Here is a 25,153-nt window from a genome sequence, read left to right on the forward strand (position 1 = left end):
ATTACATGACACTGACTTATGCTGAAAATATATATATTTTTTATTACAGTATCAATCCATAAACCACTGATAGGAAGCAATATCTTCAGTTCTGAATATTCACACCATTTACAAAATACCAAACTAGTACTCATCATGCAGATAATTTAGCTAATTACGAAATATAAATTATGATCAAGTTAGTTACCTATGCAACCAGCAATTCCATGTTGTAGAAATTTTCAGCTGGATCCAATTTTAGCTACTATATTTATATTACTATATTATGTCTTACTATATTATTATTTATATTATACATTACTATATTTATTATTATATTACTACTTACTGTTAGGTGTTCCATGATATAGTCAGATATATAAGAACTACCAACTTCTGAATGTATAGAACATAAAAATATTTGAGTGAAAGAGTTCAGTGCAAGTATGTACACTAATGCGCAATAAATCAGTGTTTATGTAAATGAACTTATGCCCTGCAGCTGAATATTCAATAGAAATAATTGCAAAAAAACACTTTGATTTACATTCATTTAATCGTTTTCATGACTTACAATATAGACTTTAAAGGCAGGCTTTGCAGCATGACAAGTATTTCGAGTGCTTTTTTTGTCCCACAGTATCATCAGATGTCAAAATCCTCCATAGAGTTCCTATACTGGTTGAAGTACATTTTACAGCTGTGTTAAATTCACAACACATTCTTAGAGAACCCCGACTCTGTGTCAGTGACAATGTGCAACCTTCATTTTTACACATTAGGTGAGGAAAGTGAACATTTAAAGAAAAAAAAAAAAAAAAAAAAAAAAAGATTGTACAATTCAAAGAGAAAAAAAAAAAATATTGCAACATAGGAATACATGAATTGAACTTTGGATTGAAAAAGGTTTGATCCCCTTTCTTAAAAGTGCCATGGTGGGAACCTAAACTGTTCCATGATTTTACAAAGCACACAACAAAATATTTCCAAATGATGATGGAAATAAAGTCAAAAGGAATGTCATCAATCAGTGAACATTCATGATCTGTATTTTAAGATACTATTGTCACAATCCCTAATGGAACTGCTAAACTAAGTGCTAGTAGACATTCTTATGTGACTGCAGGAAAGCATTATTGAATTTGTAGGATTTTTCACTTCAGTTGTTCAGTTGCTTGAGTCACAGTTTGTGTGAAGTTTACAATGTGAACATGTAAGGTTTACAACAGAGATGCATTAAATTGCACAGAAATGTTGGTGTGTTGGTGGTGGTTTGTGCATATTGCAGACAGCAGAGTATTTGGTGCTAAATGCAAGCGCTATAAAATGATATAAATGCAGCAGTTTATTGGAGGGCAAAAGGCAAAAGTGATACAATGAATGCTGTCTGACGTGATGAATGGAAGTACTGCAAGAGTGTAAGGCTTTAAACATGTCAAATTATAAATCAAATACAAATAATGGAAAGTGGATCTTCTACATGTGTATAAAATAGGAGCTTCTATAATGTCCTTCTATGTCTAACATCTATATAAGGTTCGTACACTGCATGGAATAAATGCAGATTTTTTTTTTTGTCTTAGACACAGAAGTGCCCAACAAACATAATATGCAAAACAAAAAGACAAACATTTTGGATGGAAACAAAAACAGTTAAATTTCATCCTTGAAAGTCCTGTGCATCATTATCCAGCATCTGCTTAAAAACAACTATCAGGCACAATTGTCTAAAGCAGTAGTCATTGAACACATTACAGTAAGGCAGTTTAGAAAACCTTCCATCTGATGTAGATAGAGATGAGTTTCTCTGAAACATATTTCACAACAGCATTAAGCAGGAACAAGGGCTTGTATTAAACCGAAGGGAAGTAATATTGCTAGTCTCTTCCACTTTTAAGTTTCTGTGAAGTTGAATCTACCCTTTCTAGTAAACAAAATATAGAACTAATTGAAGGGAATGAGATGTCGTCAAGGCAGATCAGTTTCACAGTAAAGCTCAAAAGTAGAGGAAATAAACCTGACCAAGTGGCAGAAAAAAATCCCTCACTAAGTGACATTTTATCACTAACAAAAAAAAAAAAAGTGTGAGGTAGGCAAGAAAACACTCAAATGCTTGACCACCACATGAGCTGTGTTTGAACGTACCATAAAGATGAAGGACGACGACATGACAAGAAAAAAAAAGAAACTAAGACTCTGGGAATGATGTCAGTTGTCATTCAAGTGTGAAGATGACCTTGCACTATCATAACTAAGTGGAGCCAGTTGAGAATGAGATCCATGCAGGCCTGCAGTCCAGCTGCAGCGCTGGTGACAGCATGCAGGATGCCTGATACAGTTTGCATAAATCAGCTGCGCCGAAGCCCTCCTACTCTCACTTCCGAGTCATTCAGGGCTTTTCTTGCGGAGCTTTGAGGTGAAAGGGTGCAGAGACAAAAGGGTCTATAGCGCCCACTTCTGAGGTCCATGAGTGTAAAGGTCCAACAGGGACAGATCCCACAGCTGCTTGCCTGCTAACATTTGATATGACTCTATGAGCCGCGACAGGCTGTTGGGGAAGGGTCCCTTCAAAGTGTCGGGAATATTTGGCCAGAGCTTGTGGGCGGAACGGCTGCGGGGCAACATTACCCAAGACGCCTTGCTCAGGGGCAACAGCTGCATGAGGGTACGAGGTCTTGGGGTGAGCAGGCACGCCGGCCACTCCTGTAGCCTCCTTTCTTTTTCCAAATGGAGCCTGAGCAAATACATCGAGGGGCTGCTGAGCTGCAGGGGGGGCACGTGGAAATGGAGCATTGGCGAAAACATCACTTACATCTTCTTGTGCAATCCGAAAGGGGGCTTTTGAGAAGACATCTGCAGCGACGTCGGCCCCCTTTGTTGATTCAAGTGCATGCTGGGAATGATTCTGAGCTACGCAGCTTGCAGGAGGTTGATGAAAATTAGCAGGAAGTTGTGCGCTGGAGTGTGCTGTTGAGCAGAGGCCTAACTGCTCTTCTTGTTCTTCTTCCTCGGAGTCTAGCAGCAGAGGTCTGGAGCCGCTGCAGTCATGGGCCGCTACATGACTCTCAAGGGCTCCTCTGTCATCTTGACCTTCCTTCTTCGGTTCCTTCTCCTCATCTTCATCGCTGGAGTGCACGCAGCCTTCAGTTGTTTGAGAATCTGAAGGTTCATTCTCTTGTCCCTCAACAAGAACAGAGTAGCCATTACTTTCCCCTTGGAGATCTGGATGAGAGAGCAGAGAAAGAGGAAAACATGAGACACAAACAAAAACAAGTCCAAGTGTAAATTTTGTCAAAGAAAGCTTTGCCCTACTTGAATCATTGCCATGTTAAGTCCTGCCTCTCTAGCTGATATTCAGACCTCATTTACACAACATACTGTATGACCACTGGATCTACTGTATTGTAGCCACTGAAGTATCGACAACAATAAACCCAACACTGAAGAACCAGCACAGGACTATAACAGTAACAGTACAAACACATACTACTCTGAACAACATAAGACATACAAAACTAGCCAGCTCTACCATTACAACATCAACAAAAAACCTTGTTTCCACAAATCGGTTTCAGTGCAGCTGCATCTTTCCTCAGCCTCCACAAACAATGTCTCATGTTTGGGATAAACATTGTCAGGTGTAACTGAGTCAGGATCTATTTTGTAAAAGTAGGAGGAGTTCAGATCAAGTCAGTAGGTCTGTGGAAACAAGGGCAAAGGGCCTTCACAGCAGAGGGAGGAGTAGTTAGACAGACAGGTTTGCACAGATGATCAGACACATCAGTCTTACCTCAGCAGAGTCGACAGCAGCTGTTAACAGGTAGCTCTCAGGAAGATGTTAGTTGCAGCCATTAGCCATTACTAAGCACTCACTAAGGCCTATCTGAGTCTACCACAGCCCAGTTCCCTTTCAGTATCATTCAGTACAGAGTTAACGGACAGATTTATTACAGATCATCTGTCAACTGACCAAAACAAAACACCAAATGGAGAGATTGCTCATGTTACAATGAGAAATAGCAGCTGTAAAATCAAACTAAAGGCACCAAAACAAGAAAAAAAAAAAACACCGTTCAGACGCCAAACTACATGATCAGAGATTGCGGCCTTGTGGTATCAGTTCAGATTAATAAAATTTTACATGAGCAGAAACAGATGAGAGGTGAAAGACAGAAATAAAAGCCTGAATAACTTGGTTAGAATACTAATAGGCTGCCACTACAAAACTACAAAAAATTGGTTCAAAGGTGTTTTCCTCAAGGTAATAAGTAAAAAAAAAAAGAAGGCAAGCACTTCCTCTCTTTCATATAAAACCCAAATAATATGACCAAAGAGACTTAAGTTACATTCACATTTATGAGTTTTATTCATTGTATCACTTTTTAACCTTAATTCATAAAAATATAAGTACACACTCGATAATGATTTGACATCTGCTGCCCAACTCGTGTCAACAATTTTGATATAATCAAAGTTCATTGTTAAACCTGTCACCATTTCAACCCAACCAGCACAATAATTAAAATGGTTTCACACAGCAACACACAAGTAAAACTCTACGGCCAAGGCTAGAACCCTACAGGATATAGCACTGTAGTGTCTGGTAAGAACATTAAGCATCATCGGAGAATTGCATAGATTAACCACAAAATAGCAAACAATTTAACCAAATATTAGATGGAGAATGAAAAAAAAGCAGATTTATTTACCCAGACTAATTCTTACAGTATTATTGATGTCTACAGGCTATATTTTTTTTTACAGTATGCAGTACTTGGAGGATCAAATTAAGAACAAAAAAGAGAAATGTTTAGGAATTACCATGTGGTGGCATAATGGAAATGTGCAGTTTTGTTTTGTGCATTAGATTAAAAAAAAGTTTTATTTGTAATAATGGAGACATTTTCAGATAACACTGCTCTGTATGTATATGACTGGACTGGCAGTACTTTATATACAGCATCTGAGATGATATGTCTGAACAGATTTACAGCACACCTATGAAATGGATTTTTCCCTGGTTAGCGGCAACCCAAATACAGAGGTAATACTAAATGAGATTTTTTCATTAAAAACATAATGCGAAGCCAGTTGTAGCAGCTGTGGACTCTGTGCACAACACTTATCAGAGGAGGAAGGTGCTGTAGAGATATCAGGAGGTAAACTCCGTCATGAGCTCTGGTTTGAGTTTGACGAGGGTGAAATCTATCCCAGTTGTGAACGTCTGCCCTAGTCAGGTTAGTAATAAGCACTTAGTTTCATGTAGTTTAATGTGACACTGATGGCAAAAGCACTAGACTATGTGAAAGCTTGAGATGAATGGAAAGATTCGACAAAAGGACTTTAAACACAACAAAGGTGAACATCTTAGCACTCTTAAATACAGCTTCATACACAAATATTATTTCATCTATATAATCTTATAAATTTTACATATTTCACAATAATACTCAGTTCATACATTCAGTCTAAAGCACTATCAATAGTCACATTTACTCATACCATGATAGATGAAATGCCTTTATATATCACACACGAAAAATCTACTTTTACAATTGCAGACGAAAGCAAAATGAGGGAATCCTAACAGTGATTTTATGTACAGAGAAAGGAGTGTTTCCTCGGCCTGAAATGAATGTCACATTGGCCTAAAGGTATGCAGTAGGAATGGGTTAACTTGATAAGACAGAGGATGCCAGTGGGAAAGGGAGAATGTGTGCCACACTTGTTCACAACAAAATGATTCATTGTAAAGCTTTGTAAAGTCAGTCCACAGACACAGGGGGAAAATTTATAGTGAGATCCCCTCTTTCAAACAGTGGTGTACGACTTATCTTCACTGAGCAGGCCGACACGTGGCAAACAACATAATAATAAAATATATCCCTTATCTTAGGCACAGCTACAGGTCACATAATTTCATTCACTTTTGTTTCTGCTGTGCTTTTCTTGACAGAAGGTTCAAGATATGAAAGTAGGTTCATGAACCTACAAGCAAAAAGGTGTAAAATAAATCGCAAACATACCAAAAATAGTCTGAACACAGATGAAGATAATCCAACACAAATAAAATCCTGCACCAGTTAAGGGATTTTCTGTTACAATTTCAGATTTACACGTAAAAGAATACCATGCACGTAGATGAACTGATAAAAAAACAACTGCACATGTCAGTTAGAAACAGGATTACTTCTCTTTCTCAGAGGAGGAAAACATTGATAAGACTTTCTAAAGCAGCGCAGATCTTATGTATCCACTGTGATTTCCTCCACACAAATCTGAAAAACAGCCAGTTCCTCTAGCACAACTCAAAATCCTACTCTAGACTAGGTTACGTATATGTTTGTACTGGTCAGTCTTGGTTTATGTTGGTCTGATCAGTGCAAACAGCCCTCGAAGGATCACTCAGAGCCAACGTTTGCTGATATTACATGTTCAAAGCTTTCATAAATAAGAAAGTGCATCAAATTATCTAGTAGGTCCACAGATTTCTTTTCACGTCTCACTCGTAGGTCAGACCCCTGACACAAATGAGCATGCCTAACAGTGGCTTATTTCAATAAAGCTTCAACCCTGAACAGATACACAAAGTGAACACAATGCAGCTGTGGTCAAGCAGCTTCAAATGTGCGTGACAGTCACCATGGTAGTGCACGCGACGGGGGATATCAATGCAAGTATGAGAAAAGCATGAGACCATGGTGTAGCTGGGACAGAAGCAGACGATATGTTCAGGCATCGATGTTTTTTTTTTTTTTTTTCTTTTCTCTTTTTCTTAAACAGCATGGGAATGTTAAAAGCCAGCAGACGAAAATGAAACCAGCTGATCAGGCAACTAGAGATGGAGTTGAGGCCAAGGAGGCACAAAAAGGGACTAAACCAATCTATACTGGCTCATCTGTTTCACTTCATAAGGTGCTACATTAAGTGCCCCGCTTCCCCCATCTTTACCCCTCCCCCCACCCCGTTAGGATTGATAGGATTGCACACTGCCCCTTCGACCTCTCCCACCCCCTCTAGAGGTCGATGAGCTGATCCACCAGCAGAAGGGAGCGGGCCAAGTTGGGGATGCTGGACTCTGAACTGCCACTGTTGCTGCGCGAGTGACCACCTGAAACGTGCCAGAAAGAAAGAAAGAAAGAGAGAGAGAGAGATAGAGATGGACATGGAAGAGCCGTGGGAGATTGTGGAAAGCAAAAGAATAAGTAGTATTAACAAAGATTGTATGGAAAAATTAAGAGCGAGGGTTTGATGTGGATGGGGGGGTGATGGCAGAGCAGAGAGATGCATGAACAGGGGCAGAAAGAGAGAAACAAACAGGCAGAAAGTGAGCAGGGATCATCTTTATACAGCTGCATCATTATAGGGAGAGAGTAAGGGACTGCCAGTCTAACTCTGAAGATAAACTACAAAGAGCCAAACACCTGGGGAGCGGAGGTTCACTGGCAGTATAACATTAGGCCACAAAAAAAACCAAACAAACAAAAAAAAAAAAACGCTTGCTAATGTGAGAGCTTGATGGGATGAAAAGCCTTAACGTGACAAAGACACCCATACAAGAAGTCTCAGATCAGCAGTCACAGCACAAGCTACAGTTACTTCTAATGAAGGGTTACGCAATTTATTAGCACTGGTGTGAGCTGAGGAGGGGTGGCTCATAGTCTGGCTTTCAGCAGGTGTGAGTGCTCATCTCGGTTTTCTGTTACTCTTACCTTGATTTGAGTTTTTGGAGATGAGCACAGGAATAGGGTCAAACTCGTCATCATTGCCCTTCTCCCCACACGAGATGAGGAAAGCAGAGTCTGCAGTGGAGGAAGAGGATGTGAAGGAGTGATGGAAGGAGGGGGAAAAGAAGTCAGCTCAGGCAAAGAAAAGAGCAAAAAAGAAAGGAGGATGCAGGTAGATTCAAAACAGATGGAACCAGAGCAGTCACAGTAGTTCAAAGCCATGCATTTTAAGTGGCTTTTGGCTCTTTTACAAATGAGTAAAGGGTCTGCTGCAGCTTATTCAATGTGTCCAATTTTTCATATCACACAGTTGTCGTCCTGGTATGGGGGACACTCTGTGGTCTATGGTTGTATTACTGGCCCAGACACAGAGCAGACATAAGGCTGCAAAGGGGAGGGTCTTACCAGATGCCGTCTGACCAGGTGGTAGCTCCTCCAGACAGGATCCAGAGCCAGGAGGAGCAGAGGAGCAGGAGGAAGGTAGAGCAGAGACAGACTGGTTTCCATGAGAAGGAGTATGAGATAAGAGATCACAGCCCAGCAGAGAGTCATCCCCAGTGAGAGAGTCTGAGACAGGATGAAGGAAAGTCAAAAGGACAAGAGGGTCAAAGTGAAATTGTTAGTTTAGGGAGCAGAATTTTGTTAGTGACAGTTCATGAGATTATCACTACACTTCCCCTGAAGGAGTCCAATGACTGGTCAAGCTGAGCGTCTTGTCTCTGCATTTTTATGATTTTCGTTTTTTAAAATCTGCTATCTAATGTAATAAAAGCAGAAATGTTGTACTTTGGGTCTGATGCAGCCTCCTTTATCCATCTGTTGTCACAGCTTTCCTGCACAAGAGTCTGGCACTGCTAAACTGAGACTTCATTCCAAATTACATTTTTTTTTACTAGTTTTATTCAATTTACTTTATAAAACATTGGGAACTATTTTCTTTTGTTTATTAACATTTTGAGTTTGCCAGTAGTTGTCTGCACTGCCTTGATAACCAATAATTATTCTTGGCCATGAAAACAACATACTGGTGGACTCCTAACAAAAACATGCAACACTGATCAAGAGGCTGAAAATATGCTTTCATTTCTTTAAAGACTGATTTTCTCCTCAGTGGTCCAGGATGCTAACCTGGTATGCTGGCAGAGATGAGCTCTGGCTGCCCTGCATGTCGCTGAGCCTGGGGTGCTTCCAAACCAGGAATCAGTGAGTCCACACACACCTCTGCCTTTGCTATACAGACAAAATGAGGAAAGAATGGTTTTATAAAACAAAATGGTTAATTGCAAGGCTTTAAACCTAACGACCATGTGATAGAAAAAGGGAAAGGATGGCATCAATTAAAACAATACAAAACAAAACAGATGTAGCACAGACAGAGCAAGGCAAGGGACAAGACCAGAGCAGGTACCATTGGTGGAGCTGTCTGCAGAATTATTGAAGGGGTCAGCCAGGGTTAAGAGGTCAGGGAGCAGTAAAGAGGGTTCAGGGGATTTCAGTCCCTCAATCAGCTTCTCTGTGAGTGAGCCAGAGAGAGAAGATGCAGAGGAAATGGACAGATAGCGAAAGAAAGAAAAGGGTGATGAAGGATTTTGCACGCAAGTAAAAAGCCAGCAGACAGAAATGGAAATGTAGAGAAAACATCACTACATGACAATATATAGTGGGAAATTTTATACTTTAATAAATGTATAAAATAAGTAATGCAAAATTCTACACTTATGAAGTAATAGTAATGTTAAAATGACCAAATGTGTTTAAATATGTTTTGTTGAATTTTTAAGGCATCCAGGCTGAAAAAGAATTAAAAAAAAAAAAAAAAAAAGAATTGTCATCGTAATTTTTGTATAAGTATTATGTTAAGGCAGAGTTAAGTAGTATTTGTACATTGTAAAATGTTTGGGTTACAGTGGAGTATTTTTGCGTACTTATTTTGTAACCTCAACTCTTTTTGATTATAGAAAACAAAGGAAAAAAAAGAAGATGACATGATAATGACAATAAAAACCATTATCTGGGCATTTAAATTTTTTTGTATATAAAGAAAACTACATATTTCTTAAAGGGTCAATAAAACTGCAATACTTAATGGAAAATACAGCAAAGCATTCTCTACTGAGGCTGTACACTCCACAATGAGTTAGTGAAGTGAAATGTAAATCACGTAAAGGACAAAACTCAACAAGCTTTTCATTAGCATTATGCAAAGTAAGACTAGATGAAAACGTGAATTTTTGAACACACTTTACTGTGAGTACATAGTCAACTGCAAACATTTCAGTGAACAGACAAACCAGTGAGTAAGTTCTTCACAGTGCCACAGATCATCCAACTGCATTGTTGGTCCACATACCAAACATCTCAACTCATCTAGGATTAAATTGACACAGTGCACTTTGACACAGAATCTTCATCATACGCAATATTTAAGACTTGCAATTCAGTATTAGTAAATTAATTACTCATTAGTTGAGGCTATTGTGGCCCATGCTGTAATGATAAATTGAAATGTTTTTAACTGCAGGTCATACTTACAGGAAACTGCTATGGGGTAAAAAGGGGTGGGGGTCTTAGAGGAGGAATGTGTTGGCTCAGAAAATGGCACAGCAGATGTGACCTTTTGCTCCCTTCACTAGAGGAAAGAGGCCAATACTGATAAAAATCTTCTTTACAATCTTTTTTTTTTTTTTACAAATCCCTAAATGTCAAAAAGTTAAGTCATCTTTATGAAGTTAATAGAGTAGAGAACAAATGTGATTCTTTAAACACTATCTATACTGTAGCATATTATATACCTTTACTTAATTCTAATAAAAGCATCCTTATCCAAAATGCAGCTGTAAAATCAGCTGGTAAAACATGAACTCTGAATGGGCTCAGAAAGTGTTTGAGTGTGTAGTACACATGAGTGGAGATACAGAGAGTCCGGCAGCTTAGGCTGGGTAGATGAGATTAACCACACCCTGGTTATGTAATAGCCTCAACATTTTTATCCTCTCAGTTCAGGCCTGAAACAGCAGCGACACAAAGGAGATGACATAGTAAGAAACACGTTTCAAAAAAGATTAAAGGCTGAGAAGAACATAAAAGGCTGGCTCATCATTTTAACAAGACACCACACTTAACTTTCCCCTCGTTCTTAGAGCCATTGGTAAGCAAGCTCCTGCAGCAGTGAGGCAATCCAATTAACAAAGAAGAAGTTGTCCTTCATGTTACTAAGCAACAGCCAAAGCACAGATCAGCAAATGAGATGTGATCTAGCTGCAGCTATGTCCCCTATTCATGGCAAGTGACAAGGGGCCACTGTCAGGCTGCCTGCCTACTATGTCAACAAGATAGCACCTTGTACAAACCCAAATCACACAAAACTAGCAGTCATTAACTAACCCTAGTCCTTTGGGAAGTATGATATCCAGGAAATCACTTCAGTAAATTCAAGAAATATCTCCTAAGCCCTAAGCGTGCATGTGTTGAAGAGCCCAGGGCTGACAGAATCAAAAGCACTGCTCTCAAGATGCATTACGACAAAAAACAAATTACCTGGGGTGTCAGAGAGGGAGAGGGTATTAAAAGGATCCGGGACAGTCAACAACGCTGAACCTGCACCCAGAATGTCAGCAGATCTCTCAACTTTACATTGCAGAGGGAATAAAATAAAAGAGATTCAAGAGAGTGTGAAGACCACAAGAGGAAAGTGAATGGGATGTAAGAAGGTGAAAATGAGTAAAAAAAAAAAAAAATACACACAACATACTTTGGACAACACATCAAGACAACAGCACATGAGGTGGACATAATACAGGAAAGTTGCTGAACTATTTACACAGAATTTCGCATGTCGACACAAAGAGAAATGTTGAGCTCATAATGTACGATCCAACATGGGTGTATGGAAATAGACAAGAGCTAATTAACTCTATGAGTATAAGCCTCCTTTGAAAAATAGTTTGCCAAAATATGAGAGGAACTACCTGGAAAAGCTTGGAGCCCTGGAATTAGATTTTCACTTGAGCCTGTCAACTTCTCTCCTGGTGTAGCAGCTGTGCACAAACAGAAAGGCAGAAAATAATTTTACGTCATACAAACACTGTATCTGCTATTAACAGAAGCACAAATATGCAGTGGGTAAGTTAATCTTACTCTCTGCAAGCTTTGCAAAGTCTTTGTTGAGCAGCTCCTCTGCTGTTAGCTTAGAGAAATTATCATCCCCAAAAGGGTTCCAGCTGGGCTGACTGTTGGTTGCAGTATGGGCTGCTGCCGCATCACCCTCCGCTGGATGATACACACTTTGCTGGGATGAACAGGGGGAACCAGAGGGAGTAGTGCTGGCTGACCTAAAGGATTGACAAGTGTTAACATGGGCAGAGTTAAGAGTACATAGGGAAATCTGATCATCTGTGTTTGGCCTGGGGATACTGCCCTCCTGATGGATGCAAATTCAATGAAGCATTTAAACCTTTACTTTATCTTGAACTAGAGGACTCCTTTACAATATAGTTCAGTACACTGAAAGCAGTTAAAATATGAGCCAAATTAATTAGCTTAAACAAGAACAGCTAGACATAAAATAGCTAACTGCTTACATAGGGATAAAAGTGAAGTGAGCCTAAGCTTTTCCTGAATTCTGTTCAGGTTGCAGGTGCGCAATGAATGAAAATGATCAGTAGAAACAGCCTGAATTAAGTGGTTCCTCCTCAGATGGATTCTCTGAGATGCTGTTTATTCTCCTTTGCAGTTGTATGATATGAATGAACTGTCTATTGCCTTTCTAAGTGCCCTCAGTGTCATGAAAGTACTGTTCATCCTCAGATCACTAAAGGTAGCACATTCTGCTCACTTGGACTTGTTGAGGCTGGCTTCAGCTGCGGCTGCTTGAAGTAGCTGCGTGGACTTGCTCACAGGGACCCCAAAAACAGCGCTGTGAGTGACATCACTCAGGATACGTCTGTGGCCACTCTTAGGGGCCATCTTTGGTGAGGATGGGGGTGTCAAGGAGCCAACTTTGTGCACGTTATGACCTGTTGACTGTAGGGAGAAAGAGAGAATAGTGAGATTTTTTTTTTAGGAAAAACATGGGTAACACATCTGTTTAGTACATAAAAAGTAACAAACCAATATGATAGATTAATACAAAAAAGAAGCAAGCTTGATTCATTGAAAAAACAAAAAAAAAACCAAAACAAAGTGGTTATAAATCCCTCTAAAAACACAACTCTCGACAAAAGGAGAAAACTGCAGTTACCCCTATAACCAAGTTTGAGGAAATCAGTGACAGCAGAAATGAGCAGTGATGAGTGTGATTGGCACTAAATGATTTGGTTAATGCATTAAGTATACAGTGGCTTTATGAACAGTAGCTTGAAAATATAGACAGCATTGAAGAAAGAAAATTTCAGAATGACACTCCCATTTCCTCATTGACTATATTTTGAGAGACCACAGATAATTTTCTATAGCCCAAGAAGTAGAAATAAAGTAGAAATCTGGTGGTGATTTCATTTTGAGAGCAGTCAGCAATCAACCACGTCCCAAAGAACAGCAAACAGCAGCTCGAGTAGGATGTTACCACAACCTCTTGGTCAGCTCCTGGACCAATGGCTGCAGATTCAGAGATGAGGGTCAGATGCAGAGCTGCTGATTCATGGACAACTGGAAGAACAGTCTTAGCTTTGGACTGCAGGAGAGTAGGTGCCTGAGAAGCAGTTTTGTGATGGTGGAGGGTCTGTATCACAAGATGCTATATGTGAATACCACATATCCAACTGTGAGAAAATCCAAGGAACCCTAGTTTGTTTGTCATGATTTAATTCTCTTGGACGAGTGCAGCTGTTTTTAATAGCACATGCATCCTGATTTATTTTACACCTTTTTAAACGACACACAAAGGTAGTAGACACACAATGGAAGAGAAAGACTGTGACTGACTGAGACAAAGGATGGAAAGGGTAAGTGCTGCTATAACATATAACACTCTTCTTTAAGAACAGGGCTTGCATGCATAATCGAATAGGGATAACAGGGTTCATACAGGTTTCTACAAGTTCAATTTAAGACTTTTTAAGACCTTTTTAAGACTACCTAGAACAGAATTGAATGCCCATTTCACGGCCATACTGGCAAAAATTTGTGACTCCTAGAATTTAGGTAAATGCTTTTATTTACTCCAAGGCCTTAATTCCCACCGTTCTGAGTCATTTCTCACCAGGTGCTGCAAAGTTAGAGATAATTGGTTCCTAATTTCTATATAAATTATCAGGTTGGAACTGAGTAGACTAACATTACTTTCTTTGCAGCTTGGACATTTCCCAGACACATTTAAACACAATACAAGAAACAAGTTTATGGCAATATAACTTAAGACCTACCATATGAAATTTAATACCTTTTAAAGACTTTTTTAAGGTATCAAATGCAGATTTGTAAGTTCAAGACTTTTAAGACTTTTTAAGCCCCCATGTATAAAAGACTTTCTGTACATGTCTTTGCAGTAACAACTTAAGCAGTTTTAATATAATTTCTTTAACCCATAAAGACCCAAACATTCACCGTCGACCAAAATCATCCACTGATCTAAACTGTTTAATACCTGTTGATCCCCTACTCCTATCAATACATGTAAATAACTAGTGTAAAATGAAGTTTTTCATCTTTTCATGGTCATCAGTTATGACCCAGTTGGTCGTTCAGAGGCTCCATAGTGAATGTGGAAACACCGTCATCTTCTACAACATTGATTCATCAGTAAAACCCATGGCGTTTATAAACATCTAAATGATCAGTAAATTAAATATAAAAAAATGCCCAATTTTCATTGGAAAAAAAAGCAAATTAAAAAGGATAGTATTCTAATAAATGGTGATACATCATTTAAGAAATGTTAAGTAGAGAGAAAAATTCATTTGGGAACTGCCATAAAAGTAGCACTGAGATTTTATGGGTTAAATTAGACACCAACAGGTTGTCAAAAAACACCTTGACTCAGATATATCACTGCTCATAGTACAATGACAATAAAGAGATTCTGATTCCGATTTATGGATTTATACACTCTGACCTGTATTTATTTAAACACTTGATTAGACAAAATCAAAGTGAACAAAGTAAAAAGATACCAAACAAATATGCAACTGACCAGAGTCACAGCACATGTTGGTATGTTTAAGACTACAGGTCAATACCAGCTTATTAAAGCTTGCATGCACTATCATAAGAAAAAAACTCACAGACTCTACCTGCAAATATTGAGATAAAAACTAATCCATCATTTGACATCAAACATTTAGGCTCTCAGTGCATTGCTAACTCTGTTGTTCCAAAGGGACGATAAATTATAATGTTAAAGCAAAAAATAAAGTGAATCCAAAACACTGACTTTGGCCACTGTCCATAACAGTACTGTGCAACATCTGTAACCAACCCTGTATGAGTTTCAAATATACAAAAGCAGCCAAATAACACATCTCCCTTCTTGTCCTGCAAGAATGCCTACCTGCTGGTTACTCTGGGGGCTTAAGAAGGTTGTGGCCTGCTGCTGCTTCATGAGGAGCTGCTGATGCTGCGGTGTAGCCTGTGGCTGCATGTTGGGGGTCTGAGCTTGCTGTGGTGCAGCCTGTGCAGCAGAAGCCGGCTGGACGGGTTGGACAGCAGCTGCAGCTGGAGGTGGGACACCGATACCAACAGCTGGAGGGGAGTAAAAAGAGAAAAACAGCTGACGTCAACACGAAGGACAACAAAGAAATATAATATATCACATCTAAATGTTTTTCAACACCGCAACATTCAAATGAACTGCTAATGTGAGTACAAGATCCATCTCTAGAGGGGACAGTGAGGTGCCATCCAGATGAGCAAAAACAGGACAAAACACCATCTCTGTTACAGGCAATAAGAGCTGGAATAGTCTTCCAACAACTATTTGGCAAATCTCCACCTGTTCTACATTAAAAAAAAAAAAAAGGTTAAAATCTAATCAAACCTGTGAACACAAGTGATGTCTGATCAGCATTTAATTTCCATCTCAATAATTATTCTTCTTGGTAGTTTTATACTGTATTTATTCTATTAACAATGTATTGTATGATAAACACTTATATATCACTTGTACTCAGTTATATGTAATAATGTGTTGTATATACTGTATTGTGTTGTTTGTTTAGTCGGTCTTTAAATGTTGAGGACTACGAATGGAAAATTTACACAAAGTAATGTTTTTTGTACTGAGTGTTCATTAATATGCATTGTCCTCATCAAATAAACAAATAAAAGAAAGAATGATAACTTAAACACGAGAGCACGCTCCAGCCATTAATGCCATTCATTTTTTTCCTCTCTTCACAGACGTCAGATGATACTGTCAGTGTCTCTGTAAGAGTGGATCATAAACAATTAAGTACCTGTTTAGGGACAGGGTAATTGAACCACAATGAACTCAAGGTCTCTGTAGGGATTAAATTCAAACTACTGAACAGTTTATTATGACTAGATACAAGACATGTGAATGTGTGGTTTTCCACATTACAGTCACTGTAAATGACCAGCTTCTACTGCCTCACTAAGACTGCACATGCACAAACACAACACATATAACTTATACCTGCTCCAGGGGCCACATTGGGCCTTTTGCGTGGCGTGAGAGCAGGCTGGATAGGAAGAATTCCTGATATTGGCTGGGGCTGAGCTTGGCCAGCCTTGGGCCGTTGCCGGGGTGCAATTGAGGTTTCCGTGGTAGGAATGGGGTCTGTTAGTCTGATGAAAGGCAAAGAGAACAGTGACTACTCAGTCAAGATTGGGAGAACAACACTCAAATGCTTTGCTTCTCTTGTCACTCACCTTGCTTTGGTTTGACTCTTTTTGGCCACAGCTTCACTGGCTCTGATAGGCTCTGGAAGTTTTGCAGGAATGGATGAATTCTACAATAAGAAGATACAGGATTGGAAGGAAGAGTTTAAACATCTTACAAAACATTCTCTGACACTTAACACCACCATCAGTTATTTGTTTCCATGGACTCACCTCAATTGCCCACTTATATATAATCATATGCAAGAGGTGAGGTCAGAATTGGCAGAATTAGAAGATAAAGTGCTGAGCTTCTATGTAAACATATTGGAAAAGGGCATGAGGAATGGAGGGAGGCCAACTGGCAAAGGTGACGAGGCATATCTTCTGTACACTATCATTATGTTCTAGATTGCAGTTTATGTCGAAGGCAAGAAGACAAGTGAAACTACCCTATGTGAGAAACACAATAAGACTCCATCTATTTAAAACATGCAGAGTATTTAACATTAAACTCACATCTGGCTGCATATTTTCTTTTTAGAATTCCTACATTTCTCGCTGCAGTGACTTACATGTACATTTGGGACTGGACATTCTCGTCGGGCCAGTTTAAAGGCAAAGTAAGATACTTGATAGATGTCTGGCCTCCTATCTGGATCAGGTTCGAGCATGTATCCTGAGAATTAAATGAACAAGGGATATCAAGATCACATCACATGTAAATAAACAGACACAGGATGCACATGCGTTACAAAAAAGACTACTCACTGATGAGACAGTGCATTTCCTGGGAGTAGCGAGAGTTGTCTGGGATAGTGAAGCTACCGTCACAGATGGCTACTTGGCTCTCCCCGAAAGGAAGCGTGAAGTAGCACAGTTTATAGAGTAAACAACCCATGGCCTGTACAGACAACAGATAACCACGCTTTTTATGCAACTTCCATTATCACAGGGCAACATGTTACAAAAGAGCCTTCATGATCTCACAGAAATAATGACAGTCAGTTTTACCCAAATGTCTGCTTTTGTTGTGATGACCTTTCCACCATAAAGGTTGACCATCTCTGGGGCACGATATGACAGAGTAGTGTACCTGGTGATAATTAAAAGACAATAATTAGTTTCTGGTTTTAATTCATGTATGAAGTGTCCAAAACTAAACTCACTTTTTGATTTCCTCCTCCACAGCCGGTACTCCTTCTGTTTGGGGGTTTTGGAAGCGATTGGTGGCACTTCCAAAGTCACAGAGCACATAGTGTCCCCGGTCATGTAGAAGAATATTTTCCACCTACAGGAAGGAGGGAAGATGAAAATGGTCAGAACAGCTACAATGTGAACTAAGTGATAATACACAACCCAGCCAGTTTTAGTGTGTGAAAATTAACAAGACACTTGCCTTGAGGTCTCGATGAATGATTGGAGTTTTGCATTGGTGAAGACGAGCAACAGCCTCACATGTGTCGCAGAATATTTGTAACACCTCAGCCTCAGTGAAACCTGTCTGTAGCCGCTGGTTCATTAAATTAACTACCTGTCCCCCTAAAAAACAGAATTATGACATCTTAGAGTCTGCTGTTGCAATCTTTTCTTCAATCATCATTACATTTATGTAAGAAACTGCTGTATTCTCCAGAAGCTTCAGAGGCAATACAATTACAACAATGCTGTGATTGCTAACGGCTAAATATTTGTGCTTGAACGGAGCTGGATGTTGTGAGAAGCAGAAAAGACCAGAAAATAAAAGGGCAGGCAGATTTACCTCGACAGAAGTCCATTAAGATTAAGACCTCCCACACATCACCAGCACCAACTGCTGTTATGCTTGAGTCCAGGAAACCAACTATGTTTTTGTTGCCCACTAGGTCCCTCTGTGTAAACAAATACAGAGTGGAATAACAGTAAACAACTGTAGACATAAGTTTCAACTGTTAGCCCTGTAAAAACACCAAAAACATACATTCTTGTAACTTTACAGTTTATTTTTATCTGAAATAGAGACATCCAGACTTTCTGCCAAGAAGTACTGTTATCATCATGACGACATTGGGGGAAGTAATGATGATAACAATCCAGTGATAGTCATGCCACTCAGGGTGTGGCCCCTGGAACTGTTTGACTTCACTGCCAGTAAAGACTCTTTGTAGGAAATGAATGGGAAAGGGAGTTTGTAACATACATAAGTTATTTCTAAATACTCAACTTCTTTCCTTAGCTTCCCGCATGTTTAGGTAAAGGGTAAATTCAGATCAGTATAAGTGCATATTGCTTCTTACATGTCATTTTTTTTTAAACTGCATAGTTCAGGAAATTAAGGAAGTATGCCATGTGTACTGTTTAATGTATCTTTAGAATGCCGTTATGTTACAATATCCACATGTTTCTGAAAATACTACTACTACTACTACTACTAGACTATTTCTAGTAATTCAACTATAATCATCAGTCAGTCACTGATCCATCTTACTCACCATTATCTGGATTTCAAGCTTGCAGACCTGCAGATCATGTTCATTGTTGACATACATCCTTTTTAGAGCACAACGGACCCCTTGATGAGTCCGCACCAAAAAAACAATGGCAAAACCTCCTGCAACGCAAGACAGAAAAGGACAAAGAAAAGAAAATCAACATGTTTTTTTGAAAATCTACGACATCAGTGAACACCGCCTGATTTATATGTCTCAAAATGAACTGTCCAACTGTATGTCTGAGCATCTAACAATTGTAACAACTGCAGACACCATTCTGCCATTCTTTGGTCTTTAGTCATTAATTTTACTTTCAATAAAAGTCTAATTCAGGTTTTGATGTAACAAGATTTCCCTTTAGGTTATTCAAGAACTGCTCAGATGTACTGTATCTCAAAAACAATTGATTGTGACAACAAAATTAAACAACTTAATCTAATCTTTTCTGAGAGTCTCTTCAAGCCAAACATCTATTGCATCTATGTGACCTTATCCTGATGTCTGACAACTTTTTTCAGTTATGGCAGTTACCAAGATTGACTGAAGGAATTTGTTCTGCCAAGATATTCATGTAATCATAGTTAAGCGGCAGTTGAAGTGTACTTGGAGAGACTAAATGTGCAAAGAAAAGCTGCCTGGCAGACTGTTGAGATGAGCTTGAAACAGCACTATGTGACTCAGCAGATGTGCTGAAGGGAAGGATGCAAGAAGTGGATGAATCTGTCACAGGATACAGGAAGTGAGAGAATTCATCATCCCACCTTTAGTCTCAATGTTGCTGACAAACAAGAAAACCACAAGATGACTGCGTTATTCCATTTGCACCTGAAATCCACATCAACTGCAGAGATGTACGCCATGCTGTGAAAGAATTCATACTTAAAACTCAAACGTCACATTTTTCACAACTGTGTGATCAAGCCAAGTCTGTTGACATCATTAATTTGTGGATATTGATTGGCGTCAGCTTCCAATTGTCTCCTTAGATACAGTTTTCACAACAGAGATCTGAATTCTGCAGCTTTTCTGCTCTTCAGTTTTGCTTTGACAGCTTGTGTTAATGCCATGCACTGGGCTGACTCATCCAGCTGGCATGCTAATCCAAAAACAGAGTCATGTGATCACTGTGGTTGGTGTTTGATTAGGGTTGCCTTAAGATACATTACAGCGACCTATGAGAAAGAATCAATGATGGAAAAAAATATTATACACCAAAATAAACCAATGAAACAACTAATGTGTGTCTTAGGTGCTGTGTCCTACATCACCATGGGCAATAACACAGAACATTCTCACATACGTCATGACTGACACTTCCTGTGACTGGAAATTCAGCATGACCTGTTAAAGTCTGCAAAACGTCACTGCAACAACAGACGTGATATTGGAGAAGCACTTGTGTGAGTGTTTACTGGAAGTGTGTAGGTCCACAGAGTTCACACATCGGAATCCCTGCTGTCTCACCTAGTCTAATCTAAGATGCTTGTAAATTAGAAGGATTAGCAGCTCTCTTGAGCAACACATAGCAGTGGTCTACGCTCTTAGTAGAGAGAGACCAAATAACATTAAGTACAGCTACAAATAGTTGCTGCCCCTTGACGTAACTCATAGTGAGGATTATTCCACACTAGTAGCTCGTGCATAGTGCACATGCTCAAGGAAAAGCACACAAAACACCTTCAGGCACTGCTATGAAAAGCACACAGGAAGGTTATAAAGACAATTTGTCATCATCTTAATGGAACTTATATAACTACCGTCCTGGCTTTGCACCATCGCACATGCCCTACTACACTGTTTACAAACATACTTGCTGCAAGATTAGAACTGCAATGGTAGCTTATTTGAGTCTGTGTTTAGAAAATGCCCAACTTCTGTTTACTAGTAAATTCACCTGAGGTCCATGTCATGTAGACAAAGATACATGTGTATGTATCTATGGTATGGCCTCATGTTTATGTTTATGCATTTGGCAGATGCTTTTTTCCAAAGCGACTTACAGGGGAAAACCAATCAAATCACTCAATCAATCAAATTTTATTTATATAGCGCCAGATCACCACAAAAAAAGCTATCTCGTGACACTTTATATATAGAGTTGGTCAAAACCAGACTCTAAGCCAATTTACAGAATAGCAAAAACTACCATGACAAGTTGCACTGAAACATTAACATAAATACAGTGTGCGTCATGCCCCCAGAAAGGTTACATATTATGAGCTGTAACTCTATATCAACACAGAACAAACTCCTTCTGGGCAGTTGTGTTTCTTTATTTCTCAATATACACCCAACACAAAATACACAACTGCAAAAAGAAAATGGACAAGCATGTACCTCTAGAGTATTCATCTTAAAAAAATACAACAGTCAGCAACACTCACATTGCTGTTGTGTGTATACTATGGAAACTCTGTTACTCAAGTTAAAGGGGACAATGACAGAGCAGACAGCAGGCAGAGAAAAGAAAAACCTTCTCCAAATGGAACAACCTACCAACACATAGAAACCAATAGCCTGAACTAAAACTAAAACCATCTGAATAAATAGGCGTAGCCACAATGGGGGAATCACATTGCATGTAGTGAGTCGACTGCTGTGGTAAGAAAATATGACCTGTAGGAAAACATTCCAACTGCCAATTTTTAAGAGATTTATAATCTTGTGGAATTTAGTTAATATCTGCATAAATCTTGTGTATAAGGTGTATCGATTAGTGGTTGTCTTTTTCAAGGGAATATCGGCATGTGGCCCAAAGACTTTTGAGAACTGATAAGTAAATAAACTACTAGTGTTACTCTCACAGGTATAATGACAGGACTGAAATAAACAAGTTCACCAAATCCCTATCATGATAGGAATGAGGTTAGATGTCGAAGTCATTCATGAAGCCAATGTGGCCAAACAGATGGTGCCCATCCATAGTCTTCATGAATTAATCAGTGTTTTTCATATATTATTAATCAACATGTGCTCTTAGCTAACAGAGCATATCAGACTCTTGCAAAGACAAATGACCACGGGAAACCTGTAGCCTCCATGACAAAGGCAAAAGTATTTTGGTGAAATGGCTTTGCTTACAAAGACAAAGTTGTGCTCATAGGAAAAAAAAAATCTAAATGCAACCAGATTTTTTGTACATTTGCACCACCCTAATAAACTGTCATGTTTTGAGTATGTGGCAAACCAGCTGATCAATGAGACCATGTTCATCCACACTTCATACTTAATGTGTCACTCCCTCAGTAAACATAAACCCAGGTGACTCAGCACAGCATTAGTCTGGTCGCACCATGTCCTCCCAGCCTTCAGGTGAACAGGACTGTAATTCAAAGTGAAGTTAAGCTGAAAACTGAATAATCAACACACTGTCTGCCACATTTGAGTTTCAGTTTGATGTTACTGGTAATTTCATAGACAGGTGAGCACAGAGTCCACAGTCTGCCTGGGACAAGGTAATCTGTAAAGTAAATAGATTAAATCAAACAGCAGCTGACATTTTAGAGCTACTTCAGGTGATCTCAACAGTAAAAACTAAAACTGTATGAGCTTTGTCCCTGAACCGATGACGACTACTCATGTCTCACCTATGAATAAAGTCAGTGAAAGTAGTACTACGCCAGTATGTTAGTAATCTTGAGCCAAATCTGAACTAAATAATGTCTCATTTATTTCTCTTGTCTGTCCATCATAAACAATGTGGCTCATGTGTGTTCAAGATCAATAAGATGTAGTTATGGTTAGCGGTTGTTTGACGTGTTTACACTACAAAAAAAGCATAATTCACCTTCTGCAACAATTTCCTCGACGGTTACTTGATACCGTCCTATGGTGAAGACTCGTCCGATGAAGCTGCCACCGCCGCCGGAACCAGCGCCTCCTCCACCGGCTCCCGAACCAGGCCCGGAGCTCCCCAGCTCCCGACGAGAATCAAAAAATTTCTTCATTTCCCCACAATGTTATCCTAAGAACGATCACTTCTCGATTCTATTAGTTTCGTATCGACTTTTAGAGCCGTAAACAGCTCAGTTGCAGTTCTTCTAGCGCAAAGCGGTTTTAAGTAATTGAATGAATGCAGCTAGCTAACCCTATGCTAATGCTAGCTAACTAGCTGGACTCCAAAATATCCCAAACCTCGCTGGCCGACGCTCCAAGTTAGCTCATTATTTGAACAGCAGGCGGAGTCAGATATTGTCGGAAAAACAATAAGATGTACTGTCCATCCAGAACTCACTGCTTTCCGGTCTGAACCGAGAGCAGCATTGGTTTTAAAAGTAGCCAGTCTACAAGCTTGGGGAAAAAAAGAAAAAAGAAAAAAACACTTGTTAGCCGCTAGCTCACCTAGCCAGCTAGCTAAGCAGCTAGGTATGGTGACAGCTGTCAGTTGATAGACTGGCAGCCAGGTAGGTCCCCAGTGTCCAACGTCGCTTATTACACATCTCCACTGTTATCATCCATCCAAAATATCCCTGTGTTGACCGGCTCCACTGTTAGTCCGTTGTTAACAGACTTATCAGGTCCTCAGTGCTTCTTTTCGCGTCCAGAGGTTGTATCAAGCTGGTCAACTAACATGATAACTGAGCTAATGTAGCTACAAACAGTATCGATGCTTGAGGGCAGAGTCTTCAAACAGCTCCTCTCTGCATACTCCGTCCTGCTGGACTTCCGCGGATTTGATTGGCCAAAGAAAATCAACTTCCTGTGGCTGTATCCGCAAATTTGCATATTGATCATAAGAAAGATTAGTGGTGCACAGTGTGTAAGCTGCCACAGTCTATCTAAGCAAGAAAATAATAGCAAAAATGTTTCAGCAATTGTTAGAGTCCAGTGTAATTGTATTTTAGCAGTTTTTGAGAAGTGACATTGACATTCTCTATTATGCATTGTGCACTAAATAGTTGCAGTCAATGTTTAAGCAACTATTTTATATGATTTTTTTCATTGTTATTACTGCTGCATTGATGTGTAGCCAATGTTGCATGTTATAACTGTGCATGTGTAAGGTGGAGCTAGTTTTTGCTACTTAATACACTCTTACTTTTTTTTGACACTTAGTTTTTATTAGTTATTTATCATTTTGTCATAGAGAACATAACAAACAACAATTGTCATCATATAATAGTCACAGTCTAATAGTCATGATAATTTAGGTTGCAGTTATGAAATAGCAATCAAGTTACACAATTAATTTTTAGAGCAGCAGTTTATATGGCATTTCACAGGACTATGAGACAAACCACACATTAATTGTTATTAAAGAAACTAATCCATTTGCCCCATCTTATTATGTAAAGTTCATCTTGCAGCCTCAGCATAAATGTTAATCTCTTCATTTTGTGAATTTCATCAACACTTTTCAACCAGTCCTCCAGCACCGGTGGATCAAGTTGAAGCCATTTATGAGTGACTGCTTTTTTTGCTGCAGCACCTAAGATTTTCAGAAGATATTTATCACTTATTGTCAAATCATCAGGAAAATCTTATAACAATAGTGACAAAGTGGTTTGCTGTTACACTCTTACATTTTTATTTTGTTTAATGCATTGTTTTTCAAAAGACATGCCCTGTAAAAATGATATACAATAACTTTCTACAACTGCAGAAAAAAATCAATTTTCTGTGTTGTGACAATGCATTTGCCAGCCAACATAAGAGCGATTTTAGTGTTTATTTAGCATAAGAGCACTTACTTTTTTTTTTTAGAAACACAGACTTCAGTTTATCTCAAACATTTGAAACGAAGTCAGTTGTAGATGTGAGGCTTTCACTGGATAGGAAAGATAAAAAATCTGTAATAGTGTAATAAGTTCTTAAGCTGTTAAACAATATGGAGTAAAAAAAAACTTGCAATTTTTATCTTTGAGATGCAGTGAAGTAGAATTTTGTAAAGTACATTACATTTCTACTTAAGTACAACAGATGCTTCAATAAGTTCACCACACTGACAAAAAATGGAAAATATTATCAAAGCCACAAAATATACATCACTGATTAATAGAGTTCATATTCCATGAGGGAATCTCTCCTGCAGGGGTCACTGTTCATCACTAAATGGGTGAAACTACTATGACTTTTTTATTTTTTTATTTTTGTACTTTTCTCTCATAAATATCTGATGCATACTGTACCAAGTGTTGAAGCGCCATTAAATAGCAACATTCACAATGTTTCTGTGTAGGTAGTTATGCAATGACATGTGAC

The 25,153-nt window shown here is 39.0% G+C and overlaps 1 protein-coding gene across 10 annotated transcripts; it reads right to left on the bottom strand.

The window, feature by feature from the left end:
* Nucleotides 1-516: 516 nt before the first annotated feature.
* Nucleotides 517-23,626, bottom strand: LOC115426400 (AP2-associated protein kinase 1). 10 transcript variants are annotated; one of them, XM_030144510.1, is made up of 21 exons: nt 22,740-23,622; nt 18,953-19,071; nt 18,244-18,352; nt 17,881-18,023; nt 17,651-17,772; nt 17,496-17,577; nt 17,253-17,385; nt 17,057-17,160; nt 16,533-16,612; nt 16,297-16,448; nt 15,193-15,383; nt 13,276-13,425; nt 12,541-12,728; nt 11,844-12,037; nt 11,675-11,743; nt 11,244-11,333; nt 9,115-9,219; nt 8,835-8,936; nt 8,112-8,273; nt 7,692-7,781; nt 4,322-7,090 (listed from the first exon to the last, which is right to left on the bottom strand). In XM_030144510.1, exons 1-21 carry the CDS (start codon nt 22,897-22,899, stop codon nt 6,996-6,998), a joined length of 2,640 nt encoding a protein of 879 aa, XP_030000370.1. In that variant the 5' UTR covers nt 22,900-23,622; the 3' UTR covers nt 4,322-6,995. The 10 variants fall into 10 exon arrangements, with proteins under 10 accessions (XP_030000362.1, XP_030000366.1, XP_030000363.1 ...); XM_030144502.1 differs by lacking the exons at nt 4,322-7,090; nt 7,692-7,781 and adding an exon at nt 517-3,201 and having other exon boundaries at nt 22,740-23,626; XM_030144506.1 differs by lacking the exons at nt 4,322-7,090; nt 7,692-7,781; nt 13,276-13,425 and adding an exon at nt 517-3,201 and having other exon boundaries at nt 22,740-23,625.
* Between the last annotated feature and the right edge of the window lie 1,527 nt (nt 23,627-25,153).

Source organism: Sphaeramia orbicularis, chromosome 9 (assembly GCF_902148855.1).
Source record: "Sphaeramia orbicularis chromosome 9, fSphaOr1.1, whole genome shotgun sequence".
Lineage (NCBI taxonomy): Eukaryota > Metazoa > Chordata > Actinopteri > Kurtiformes > Apogonidae > Sphaeramia > Sphaeramia orbicularis.

Bases quoted from the DNA above. Each gene is read 5' to 3' on its own strand.
- LOC115426400 (XM_030144502.1), bottom strand. From the start codon at position 22,899: ATGAAGAAATTTTTTGATTCTCGTCGGGAGCTGGGGAGCTCCGGGCCT. The intron at 18,024-18,243 runs GTAAATCTGCCT...TCTGTTTTTTAG, and splicing joins CTTAATGGACTTCTGTCGAG to GGGGACAGGTAGTTAATTTA. The intron at 15,384-16,296 runs GTATAAGTTATA...ACTCCCCTCCAG, and splicing joins CAATGTGGCCCCTGGAGCAG to CTGTTGGTATCGGTGTCCCA.